A 12,330-nucleotide genomic window follows, 5' to 3' on the forward strand; every position below is an offset into this window, starting at 1 on the left:
GCATTAGAATAAAGATCAGTAGTGCCCTGCCCTAGGCAGGATATATCATCATCCTAACCATTCCTGTCACCCTCGTGACTTACTCTTTCTGACCATGGGGAAGTTATTATCTGAAGTCGTGAATACTGTGGCTCACATGGACACTGAATTACTGCATTGTTTCTCTAAGGCTAGAAATGCGCTTACCTAATTTTTATCTTGTCTAAATTGGAAGGACAATCTGAGCCTTGTTATTTTTAGCTGTCACTGAAGTGTCATACTCCATAAGAATGAATGTTATCTAGGTTGATATACAGGCCTTCTGTAGATGCTGTAGACTAAAATTTGTATTTATAATTAAAACAAAACATTTAGTTTCTTTCTGTGGCATGTATTTGTAACAATATAATTTTTTTAGCTTTATTTTTATCCTTTTACTGTAGGGAATTTCAAAGAAATAAACCCAAAGCCCCACCCAATTAACTAGTGCTTAAACAGCAACATTAATAAAAAAAGAAATATGTATTTAGTGTTTGTAAATCAACACAGGATAATAAGATCTCTATATTTCTATCTGTCTATATGAGGAAGAGTGATATCTGCTTTATTTCCCATGCTCAATACCTTCTCCCTAAAGGAAACTGTTGTTAAAACTTTCTGATGAGAGAAACATCTAGGCTTCCAGCCAAGATGGAGGCATAGGAAGATATGCTTCACTTCCTTGCACAACCAAAAGAAGGATAACAACCACTTTAAAAACAAAAGACAACCAGAACTACCAGAAAATTGAACTGTATGGAAGTCCAACAACCAAGGAGTTAAATAAGAAACATTCATTTAGACTGGTAGGAGGGATGGAGATGGGCAGGTAGGGCAGAGAGGATGCGTGGCAAGGCAGGGGCTGGTGGACTGGGTGGACTCACATTTGAGTGTGGATAATCCAGGAGGAACAACTAGGGAGTGAGACAGACCATGCAACACAGGGGTCCGGCACTGGGAAAAGAAAGTTTTAAAAACTCTGGCTGTAAAAATCTGTGGGGGTTGCAGTGGTGGGAAAAACTACCACTCTCACAGGAGAGTCTATTGGATGGGCCCACAGGGTCCTAGCATGTACACAAACCCACCAGGAATCAGCACCAGAAGGGCACAATTCACTTGTGGGTAGCGGGGGAGGTGAGTGGGAGCTGAGCCAGAGCCAAGCAAGCAGCATTGTTTTCTCTCTCACCCCTCCCCCACATACAGTGCCACAAAACAGTGAGGTGGGTTGCCTGTCTTGGCAAATACCTAAGACTCCACCCCTCACTACATAACAGGTGTGCCGAGACAAAGAAATATGGCTCAAATGAAAGAACAGAGCAAAACTCCAGAAAAAGAACTACGTAACAAGGTGATAGCAGTCTTACCAGATGCAGAGTTCAAAACACTGGTAATTGGGATACTCACAGAACTGACTGACTACAGCTGCAAAATAAAGGAAAAAGTGAGGGCTATACAAAGTGAAATACACAAGGAAGCAACAGTGAAGGGAAGGAAACTGGGACTAAATCAATGATTTGGAAAAAAAGAAAGAAAGAAACATTCAACCAGAACAGAATGAAGAAACAATAATAAAAAAATCAAGGAAAGGCTTAGGAACCTCTGGGACAACTTCAAACATTCCAAAATCCAAATCATAGGGGTGCCAGAAGGAGAAAAGGAAGAGCAAGAAATTGAAACCTTATTTGAAAAAATAATGAAAGAGAACTTCCCCAATCTGGCGAATGAAATAGATATACAAGTTCAGTAAGCTCAGAGAGTCCCAAACAAGTTGGACCCAAAGAGGAACACACCAAGAAACATAATAATTAAATTACCCAAGGTTAAAGATAAGGAAAGAATCTTCAAAACAGCAAGAGAAAAGGAGACAGTTACCTCCAAAGGAGTTCCCATAGGACTGTCAGCTGATTTCTCAAAAGAAACCTTACAGGCAAGAAGGGGCTGGAAAGAACTATTTAAAGTCATGAGAGAGAAGGACCTACATCCAAGATTACTCTGTCCAGCAAAGCTTTCATTTAGAATGGGAGGGCAGAGAAAGTGCTTCCCAAATAAGGTAAAGTTAGAGGAGTTCCTCATCACCAAGCCCTTATTTTATGAAATGTTAAAGGGACTTATCTAAGAAAAAGAAGAAGATCAAAACTATGAACAGTAAAATGACAACAAACACAACTATCAACAACTGAACCTAAAATAATAAAAACTAAGCAAACAAGTAGAACAGAAGCAGAATCACAGAAATAGAGATCACATGGAGGGTTATCAGTGGGGAGGGGGAGAGGGGGAATGTGGGGGAAAGGTACAGGGAGCAAGCAGCATAATTGGCAGGTACAAAATAGACGGGGAGGTTAAGAATAGTACAGGAAATGGAGAAGCCAAAGAATTTACATGTATGACCCACGGACATAAACTAAGTGGAGGGAATGCTGGAGGGAAGGGGGTACCGGGTGGGGGATGGTAAAGGGGGAAAAATGGGACAACAATAATAGCATAATCAATAAAATACACTTAAAAATGTTTTGATGATTAATTTTTTCATTATTACATGGTCTCTCCTTTTCTTAATTTTATTTGTACACAGAAGGGATGAGACAACATGCACTGTTCTACATGTTTTCCTACACTATCAATATATAAAGATCTAGCTTTTGCAAAGCGTCCACTATTTAGATGAACTGCTTTAACTTGTTGATCCCTGGTGGTTGTTTCCATGTGTTTTTTTAATTTTTATTTATTTGCTGTTATAAAAAATGCTGTGATTAACAATAGTGGATATTCTGGGAGACTTTTGCAAGCATATCCATAGGGCAAATTTTCACCAGTTGGATCCCTGGGCAAAGAACATTTCCTAATTTCTCATCTACTGTGAAATTGTCCTCTTTAGGGTGTCAGCCATTTACTCTCTTTCTGTAATAGTGTCTGCAACTGTCTGTGCCACATATTTTTAATGTAATAGTGTAAATTCTCGTTTAAATTCTTAGACTTCTAGTGTTATGTGAAATGGGCCCCCAAATTTATGCTGTTTTTATGCTGCTTTATCATTGTTACATTCTTGCTTGCTTCCTCTTCTGTAGAGAAAAACCTCCAGTCAGTCCTCCTAATGACTGAAGGTGGCTGAACAGAAGGGCTTCCTGTGGCTTTCCCACGTAGCTCTCAGGCTGTTTGGCCTTTGGGAAGCTCTGTTGTTGATGTATTTTGTGTTTTATACATTTCCTGCAGGAGGAAAGCTGAACAAGGACCTACGACACTTTCTCAACCAGCGGTTCCAGAAAGGGTCTCCCGATCACGAGCTCCAGCAGACAATAAGGGATAATCTGTATCGCCATGCTGTGCCTTGTAAGTAGCCAGTTTGGGCACCTTACTGATGGGTGGGTGTGTGAAAAGTAGAGGGAGAGAGGAGAGCTGGTCTGGAACACGTGACAGCTTGCTCACTCAGTGGCTCCGTAAGTCAGGGAATCATAACCAACAATGGGACGTACAGAACACTGCAAGGTGAATTATGTGGCTTTCAAGTATTGGCTCTGCCACTTACTGGCTTATAGTGCCAGGCATGTTATTTCTCCTTTAAGGTTCAATTTTCACATCAGTGAAAAGGATATCTCAGTCATACTAATAACTTCATAGAACTGCTATGAGGAGTAAATGGGATGAGGTGTGTCAATTTTGCTTAGTATGGGCAGGGGGTAAGCCTCCATAAATGTTAACCGTAATTGTTCTCCATGGTGTGGACCAGGTCTTCAGACTGAGAACTGAGGCAGGGGGATGCCTGTGAGGTAGGTTATTGGCCGCTCAATTGCAGTGAAGCCTTGTTGCGTGCTACCAAACTTCAGCCCTGTACAGCCAGGCATAAGGCAGGAAACCTGCAAAGACGTACAATTATTCGATTTCCTTCAAAATAGAAGAAAGAATGATTCTGGAAGTTTTCTTGTCTCCTCTCTATTATCCCATCCTTCAAGGTTTGAAATGTCTTTTTAGAAATACTGTATTTTAACCAGGAAAAGAAAGGAAGAATAAATTGAAGTTCAAGGTAGCTTGCTTATTGCTGTGATTTGGTTTTCTTTAAAACATAGTATTTCGCAAGAAATGTGCTAGAGTGTGAATATTTCCTGATACTACTGCAAAATAATAAACATAACCTAATCGAAGGTGTGCCACAGCTCTGCAAGGACTTAGCCCATGCGTCTAGAGTGGGACCGTTAGAGATCAGATTCTAGAATAGACCCCTGCCCTCCATTGTACTTGTTGAAAGAACCAAGGCTTCAAGAGGAAGAGAGGATGACTTTAAGTAACGTGTGTCAGTGCCCCAAAGTTGTCCCTTTCTGCAGAGTGGCAGCGCTGCAGTGGACAGAGAAAATGTCATAATGAATTAATGGGAAATTCTGGCTGTCATTTCTCTTGGGCTTTCAACATGGAATTGAAAACTATAATCCTAATAATATCCTAATAATAATTCCTTATGCTTGGATTAGTAATAATTTTTAATATTAATCACATGGGTAAAGCAGGATTATCATGCTATTTTTATAGATCAAGAAACCAAGGCACTACTAAGGTAAGACAATAAAAACAGGCTTAACGATGACCAGGGCCTCAGGTCTCCTGCCTCTGACATACTGTCCAATTTTATTCTTAGAAAAACCTTTTGAGGTTGGAATTTTTAATACCCATTTTAGAGATGAGGAAACAGTCATGGGGAGATGAGGTAACTGCTAAGTGCCATCTCTTAAGCCATCAGGGCTGTTTCTGTAGCTGTACTGTAGCTGCCTCTGAAGTTCTAGAACTTCAGTCTGAGCGCAGTTTTGCAGAATTTAGTAGTTGCAGAATCATGATTGTTCTCTGTGTAATTTTTTCCCTACTTAGATTCCAATTTAAGAAATGGGAAATGAAGCACACCAGCACACCATTTCTTGACGCATCTGTGGTGTTACTATGGTTACATTTTTGGCATGCTTTCCCATTTATGTTTTCCACTGATTTTATTGCACCTGACTGTGAGCTAAATGGCTTGATTTTAAGCTTACCAGTATGTAGGAACTGGAGCAAAAATGATCTCAGCCTTTTAAAAACTGTGAAAAATCATGTTTTATCTTTGCTTGTATAAAGGCCTTGGTGTTGATGTTGCATTTCTATGAAACCAATAAATTAGGAATTTGGAACATGGAAATGGTCTTCCTACTGAAAAAGAAAACAAGTTACATTTCATTTTACATTTCCTTCATAAAATGGAAAGGAAATTCAGAAGAGGTCTGTTTCCGTGTCTGGCGCAGTGTGTGTGCCTTTGAACATGAGGAGGCCAGGCGGGACTTAGGATCCTGTTATAGGCTCTAAATCTCCAGCCACGTTTGTGTTTATTCTGATTCTTTGACCCATGTGACTTGTAAGGCAGAACCTCTGTACCAACCTGTCGTGGTAATTGGTTAGGAAGCCATCGATTTGGAGAACGGATTTTCCTGGTTTGTATAACTGTGCCATAGGGAAACAAGCTCACGTAATCTCTGTTTCCCAGAACTTCCTGTTGCTGCTACTTTAGTGACTTCAGTACTTTGAAAAGGGATGACCTCATGAACAGGTGCTTGCCAGTTGGGCTAGCGTTCTTTACCTGTACATTTTAGCAGGCTCACATATCATTAGAAATTAATAAATAAAGCCCCCTTTGTTCTCTGGTTCTTTTCAGTGTCCTCTAGTGCAGTACAGCCTTATGTGCACTGTGAGGGCTTAACCACTGAGGGTCCGTTTCATCCTCACCCCTAAGCAAAGTCAGGGCAGGTAATGGTAGCCCCACTTCACAGGTAAGAAAATGAAGCAACAAACATGATTTCCTCAAAATCAAACCTCTCTAAAGGCCTCATTACCCACATTTCATCTAGTTTTATTTTAATTTTAATAGCTTTATTGAGATAGAATTCACATACCATACAATTCACCCATTAAAAATATTCATCCAGTGCTATTTTTGTTAGTTGTTACTCTCCACTCCCCTTTTATTCAAAAACTGTTTTTTCCACAATATGAAAAAGGTCATTGCAGTTGAAATATAATTATATTTACCATTGAAAATCACCACCGCCCCCAAAATAAGAAAAGAGAACTAGATGTAAAATGAGTCAGAAGTCCTGATGTGAAGGCTGGGGCTATTGTGTCGCTGTGTGGCCCATGCAATCATGTAACTTCTCTGGTCTCGTTTATGCTTCAGTAAAATGGAAATAGAAGCACCCACTGCAATCACCGTCTCCCCACACACTGCCTGCAACCCTCAGAGATGGGTCCATCACAGGAATCAGGCTCAGCTAGATGAATCACTTGCCTGGAGTCACATAGTTAGCAAGTGACGTGGGCAGGGTTCAGACAGTTCGAAGTCTCGAGTGGGGTGTAATAAATAACACTCATTAGAGCAGTAGAATGTGGACCATTGAGAATGGAAGAAAAAAGGAAAGAAGCTTCCCTTTGCTGAATTTCATAGTTTTAGCTGTTTAAAATCATAGGGTTTTGTCTTGGGAGGGGGGGCTATGTAAGACACTATATCTTAAAAATAAGTGTCTTCTTCCTGAATTTCGTGTAACTCACTGGTATGTACAATGGAATTTTAATAATTGCTAATGACTATTTAGCTTTTAAAAAATCATTACAGGATTCTCTTGGGGTATCTAGGTTTATCTTATTTTTTATTGGATCTCTTCTTAGTATACTTATGGAAAACCACCTCTAAATGAATGGACTTGAAATGTATGTAAATGTCATCCATGTTGCTCACTTCTCTGATTCCTCAGAGCCATTTGGATAATATTCCCGTGTCCTGCCCCTCAAATTTATTTAAGTTCTCAACCTTCTCTCCCTCAGTGCATCAGCCGTATGAACTTCATCAACTCCCCAAACACACCTGGTGTCTTTTTATAACTGGTTACATATTATTTCCCTAACTTTCCGTGTAACCAGTTCACAGCCTTCTTTTAAGCTTTAACCCAGAGACCATTTCCTTCATGAAGGCCTCCATGGATTGCATCTACTGCCCTCCTCAGTGCTCCCAGGATCGCCTTCTGTGACTCCCATCATACTTCCTACGTGTTTGTCTGTCCTAATAGAATCTAACTCTTCTGAGGTTGGGGGCTGTAGCTACCTCAATGACCAGCCTGTACCTAGATTAGTGCCTGGACCCTGGGATAAGTATTTGTTGAATGAATGAACAAATGAAGAAATAGATAAAGATCCCCTTTGGTTTTTGTTGTTTTTTTCTTGGCTACTTTGCATTTGGGAGAAACAGCAGGGCTGTTTTTGCCTAAAGGTTTTAGAATAAAAGGCTGCTCAGAGGCTTGGGCCTCTACATGGCTGATAAGGACTCCACTGATTACTTGGCTGATAAGCCAGGCCCAGGGGAAAGTCCAGGCTCCAGTGAGCTGGGAGCTGCAGTGCTCGTTCACACTCCTTTGATTACAGTCTGGACACCCTGCACCTCCTGCACTGATAGCCTTCCCGCTTTATGACTTCTTGTCCGAGCTGATATGACATCTGAGGCGCTTGCTTTGGAATGCCTGCTTTTCCTGTGAAGACAAATGTGTCACCTGACAGGGCTTGTCATTTACTACACTGTGGCTGTCAAAACAAGATACAACTCATCCTGTAGTACTGGTTCTTTGGAATGCTGAATGACACCCTGATACCCAGCCCCGTTCTCCTCTCTTCTCTTCTCTGGGCTCCACTCTAAGGAACTCTCTTTATTTTTCTTTATTATTTTTATTGTTGTTCAATTACAGTTGTCTGCATTCTGGCCTCCTGCTGCCCTCCCCACCCCCAACCAAACCCACCTCCCTCCCTTGTTTCCTGTGTCCTTTACAGTAGTTCCTAAAAACCCTTCCTCCCATTATCCCCTCCCCCCTCCCCTCTGGTTACTGACAGATTGTCCTTACTTTCAGTGTCTCTGGTTATATTTTGTTTGCTTTTTTCTTTTGTTGATTAGGTTCCAGTTAAAGGTGAGATCATATGCTATTTGTCCCTCACTGCCTGGATTATTTCACTTAGCATAATGCTCTCCAGTTCCATCCATGCTGTTGCAAAGGGTATAAGCTCCTTCTTTCTCTCTGCTGCGTAGAATTCCATTGTGTAAATGTACCATACTTTTGGGATCCACTCATTTGCTGATGGGCACTTAGGTTGCTTCCAGTACTTGGCTATTGTAAATTGTGCTGCTATGAACATTGGGGTGCATAGGTTCTTTAGAATTGGTGTTTCAGGGTTCTTAGGGTATAGTCCCAGCAGTGGAATTGCTGGGTCAACAGGCACTTCCATTTTTAGTTTTCTGAGGAAATTCCATACTGTTTCCCACAGTGGCTGCACCAGTCTGCATTCCCACCACCAGTGCACTAGGGTTCCCTTTTCTCCACATCCTCTCCAACATTTGTTTGTGGATTTGTTTATGATAGTCTCTTTATTTTTCAATCAAAGTTCATCCGAAAGAGGAAAGGATAGGTCACTTTTGTTCTTAGCTTAACACTTTGTTGATCCAGGCTCTGCCTGACACTAAGTCCGTTGTAACCTGTGTAAGAGGCATTCATCATGGATTTAAAGTTTACAAAGGGATTAAATTGCTTAGATCTACAAGACAATTTAAATGTGATGGTAAACATAAAGGATCCTAATTTTATTTGTGCCATTTCTAAACATATTTGAACCTATTCATTTCTCTTAAGCATAGCTATTTCCAACACTGCTTGCCGAAAGTCAACCTATTCTTGAATTCGAGCTGATGATATGAGCTAGACCAGTTTATTAGGAGGGGGCCAGGATAAAGAACTGGGTGTTGGCACTCTGCTTCTCTCCTAGAATGTGTATCCCTGTGTTCAGGTTGTGTCTGGTACGTGTGGAATGCTTCAGGTTGTAATTTATGAACTACACAGTTCTACAAGCATCCCCGGAACTGATCAGATAAAAGTCACTGGGAACTTCTCACTGTGTGTACTGCTCTTGTCCTCTGGCAAAATGAAGTGCGGTCTACAACAGGTATCACTTCAGCCTTTACGAAGCCTAGCCTGTTGTGAAACTCTCACCAGGAGCAGCAGTAATAGCTCTTCAGTTTTGGCCTCTCCTGCTGCCTATGAGGTACCTGCCATGATCCTTATATATGTGTCCTCTCTAACTCTGGCCTCATCGAGGACACACAGACTATTAGAGGTCTGAACTCAAGCCCATTTGTCTCTTCAATCCTGCCTTATTTCTACTCAATCAAACATGTTTGTTGCCTATAACATAATCAGTATTTGGCTTCATTAATTCTCCATCAGTTCTCAACTCTTCTCCGCCCTTAACTTTACCCATCAATATTGTATTTTCTCCTGTGCTCTGGCTGGTCTGTGGTCTTGAGATTACTCCCAGTCACTGACTCACCACCTTACTACCGCCGCCTAGCCTTTCCTTCCTTCTCCATCAAAACGTATTTGTTCTACATTGGATTCCCATTGGGTTGTCCTCAAAGAGGCCAAGACTTAAAACGAAGAAGTGAGTGGTTCATACTGTGGTATAGGGTTCTCCATCCTACATAATATATATTTTTTAACAGATGACTTTAAATGTGGTGCTGCTAAAAACACCCAATGGGATGTTCTGCCAACAAAGCAGATTCATGGGTAGGGTTGAATTCTTATGCTTTTCATTTGTTTTTGTACTTCTTATAGTGCTTGGCCCAGCATTATATAAATGGAAAACACTTTAAACACAGGATTGCCTGTATCAAGGGCATTTTCCCCTCTGCTTGCTGGATCACTTCTCATACAGTTTGCTGTTCTACCAGGTATAAGCTGGAATATGATTTGTTTTACAAAGTAACGCAGTAGTCTAGGTAAGGAGTTTAATGTCAAATTAAAAGAAACATGAGATTAGAAAAATTACTTTTTATTTAGATATAATTTGGAATTAGGGTCTGGGCTCAGGTAACTATGAACAAATTTTCTTCCACATGAATGTTGGGAGGGTCACTGAGGATTGTGAGGGGGTGTGAAAGTTGTCTGTTACTCTCCTAACACCCACCAGGTAAATGCCAGGAGCACACCCCATGTTTGTGACCACCCAAAACACAACGGCACATCTCATTTCTGGACGATCCCTTAAGGAGCACTAAAGCGCCAGGCTGGAATCCACACTGAGTTGCCATCAGTGAGTGCATGAGGAGGATTTGTACATTCCTGAATCAGGCGTTTCCTCCTTTCTTTGGGGCCAGAACATTCAGGTGTGATGGACTTTCAGGTTTGGTGGGTTAGAGTGGCTGGCGGGCTTAACCACTTACCAGTTTTGTTGACTTGAGCAGGTGACGGAGACTTTGTGGGACTCCATTTCCTCATCACCATTACTGATGTTTATGAGAATTACAGAAGCCCCCAGCAGTGAGCACGGCTCGTCATAGGTCCTCCTTTATATCAGTCTTCTTTTTTCGACATCTCTGTCCCTTTCTTTTCTAGCATGACTCCTCAAGCCCACATTCTCCCTTTTTTCTTTTCAAGTTCTCATTAAGCTTTTGTGCCTTATTTATATGACTCTTTCTCTTTTTTTAATGATTTGTATGATTTGTATGATTCTTTTGGGGGGGGGGAGCAAGCTAAGTTAAAAAAATGATTTTCTAACATTTGTTGAGGAACAACCTAACACTAGAAGCGAGGCAAGAACATATGAAGATGAACAATTGGCGAGCTAGCCAAGAGCAGGCGTGCTTGAAACAGCACTTTCACTGCATTTTCCCAGCGTCAGCTAATTCCTCCGTGTTCTTTTTCTTTTTGTTTCTTATTATATGTTGTTACCCTAGTTGCCATTGTATATTTGCTGAGTAGATGAAGTCATTGGGGGAAAAACGAAAGAAAAGCTACAAACTTAAGAGCTCATAACACTGGACTTGATTTATATGTCCAGTGTTAATAGACTCATATAAACACAGTTTGGCTGGTGTTCTTTGTTCTAAGGTTCTCAGGAGTTGGAGAAAAGGAAAAGACATAGGAGTTTATATTTAAGTATAATTAGAGAGGATGTAATTTATAATCTTCTTATGAAAACATGTTAGACCTGCCTCACTGCTTAATAATAATATCTATCATTAATTGAGTGGTTACTTTATGTACCAGGCACTGTGCTAAGTGATTTACAAGTCCTGTCTCTTTTAATCCTCTCCAAACCCTGAGAGGCATAGTGTTATCATCCCATATTATGAGCTTGGCAGTCGAGATATGGGGAGCTCAGGTAAGTGGCTTGTTCAAGGATACAGTTTACTAATGATGGAACCCAGATTCAACTTCAGTTTAAGTGCATCCAAGAGTCCAAGGTCTTGGTGAATTTCTTTGGGTGCAGTCCCCTTAGAAATTAATGCATTGAATTTTAAAAAGAGTCTTAATAACCTATGGATTAGTCCTTGGCTGGGTCTAGGATACTAAAATATCTCTGTGGTAGTCATGTTATTTTATTTAATTGCTTTATAATTTTAGCTAACATTTTTCATCAAGATTTGTTGCAATTATAAAGCAATTTCCACAGCAATTTATGTAGGGATATGGACATTTTCACAGTATCCTTACCCTCTATTATTTACGAGATGGCATGTTTTAGTTTTCCAAGAGTCATTTAAGTAAAGGGAATAAAGTACAATATATTTTAATACAAATCTTGTATCAAATATGTTCAACAAAAATATTACAGATGATTTTCCAGCTTCTGTAGTGGATGATGCACATTTATGCTAAGGCCCAGCTCGGGTCACTTCACCGGCGATATTCTGATGGGCTTGCCAAAGTCCCAAGGGAATGCACTGCCCCAAATTATCACCTTAAATTTAAATAAGAATATGTCACTTGTGTTATTTCAGCCATAATATGAGTAGACTTCACTCAGTGACATATTTTATGATTGCATTTAAAAATAAGCAATTACATGTCCCTATTTTTAGGAAATGCACTCAAATGTATTTAATGTAAAGGGCCGCGGTAAATGCAACTTGCTCTTGAATGGCTGCAAATCATTAAAAATAGTTAAAAATATATTATGTGTGGGGAGAGAAAAGGAGAACAAATGACAAGCCAATAGGCTGAAAAGTCAATATTAGGTGAATCTGGGTAAAGTGTATGCAGCATTCTTTGTACTATTCTTATTTTTACAGTTTTCTGTAAATTTGAAATTATTTCTAAATATTTAAAAAATAAATCCATACAAAAAATTAAAAAGCAATTAGTATAATTTGGAGAAAGGGATTACATGTGAGTATTATGTTTTTATTTTCCCACCTTATTCATCATTAGTGTTTTTAGCCTATAATTGAGATTTTGTTATTGAAGTATAGAGAGACTAGCCTGAAAG

General features: G+C 40.1%; 1 protein-coding gene across 20 annotated transcripts in view; it reads left to right on the top strand.

Annotated features, from left to right (window-relative positions):
* MAGI1 (membrane associated guanylate kinase, WW and PDZ domain containing 1) overlaps positions 1–12,330 on the top strand; it is a 617,360-nt gene that overhangs the window by 378,550 nt on the left and 226,480 nt on the right. For all 20 annotated transcript variants that reach the window (XM_045192233.3, XM_045192235.3, XM_045192237.3 and 17 more), the window contains exon 2: positions 3,232–3,348. In XM_045192233.3, the coding sequence (XP_045048168.2) occupies positions 3,232–3,348 (117 nt within the window). The remainder of the gene's footprint in view (positions 1–3,231; positions 3,349–12,330) is intronic.

This window comes from Desmodus rotundus, chromosome 8 (assembly GCF_022682495.2).
Source record: "Desmodus rotundus isolate HL8 chromosome 8, HLdesRot8A.1, whole genome shotgun sequence".
NCBI lineage: Eukaryota > Metazoa > Chordata > Mammalia > Chiroptera > Phyllostomidae > Desmodus > Desmodus rotundus.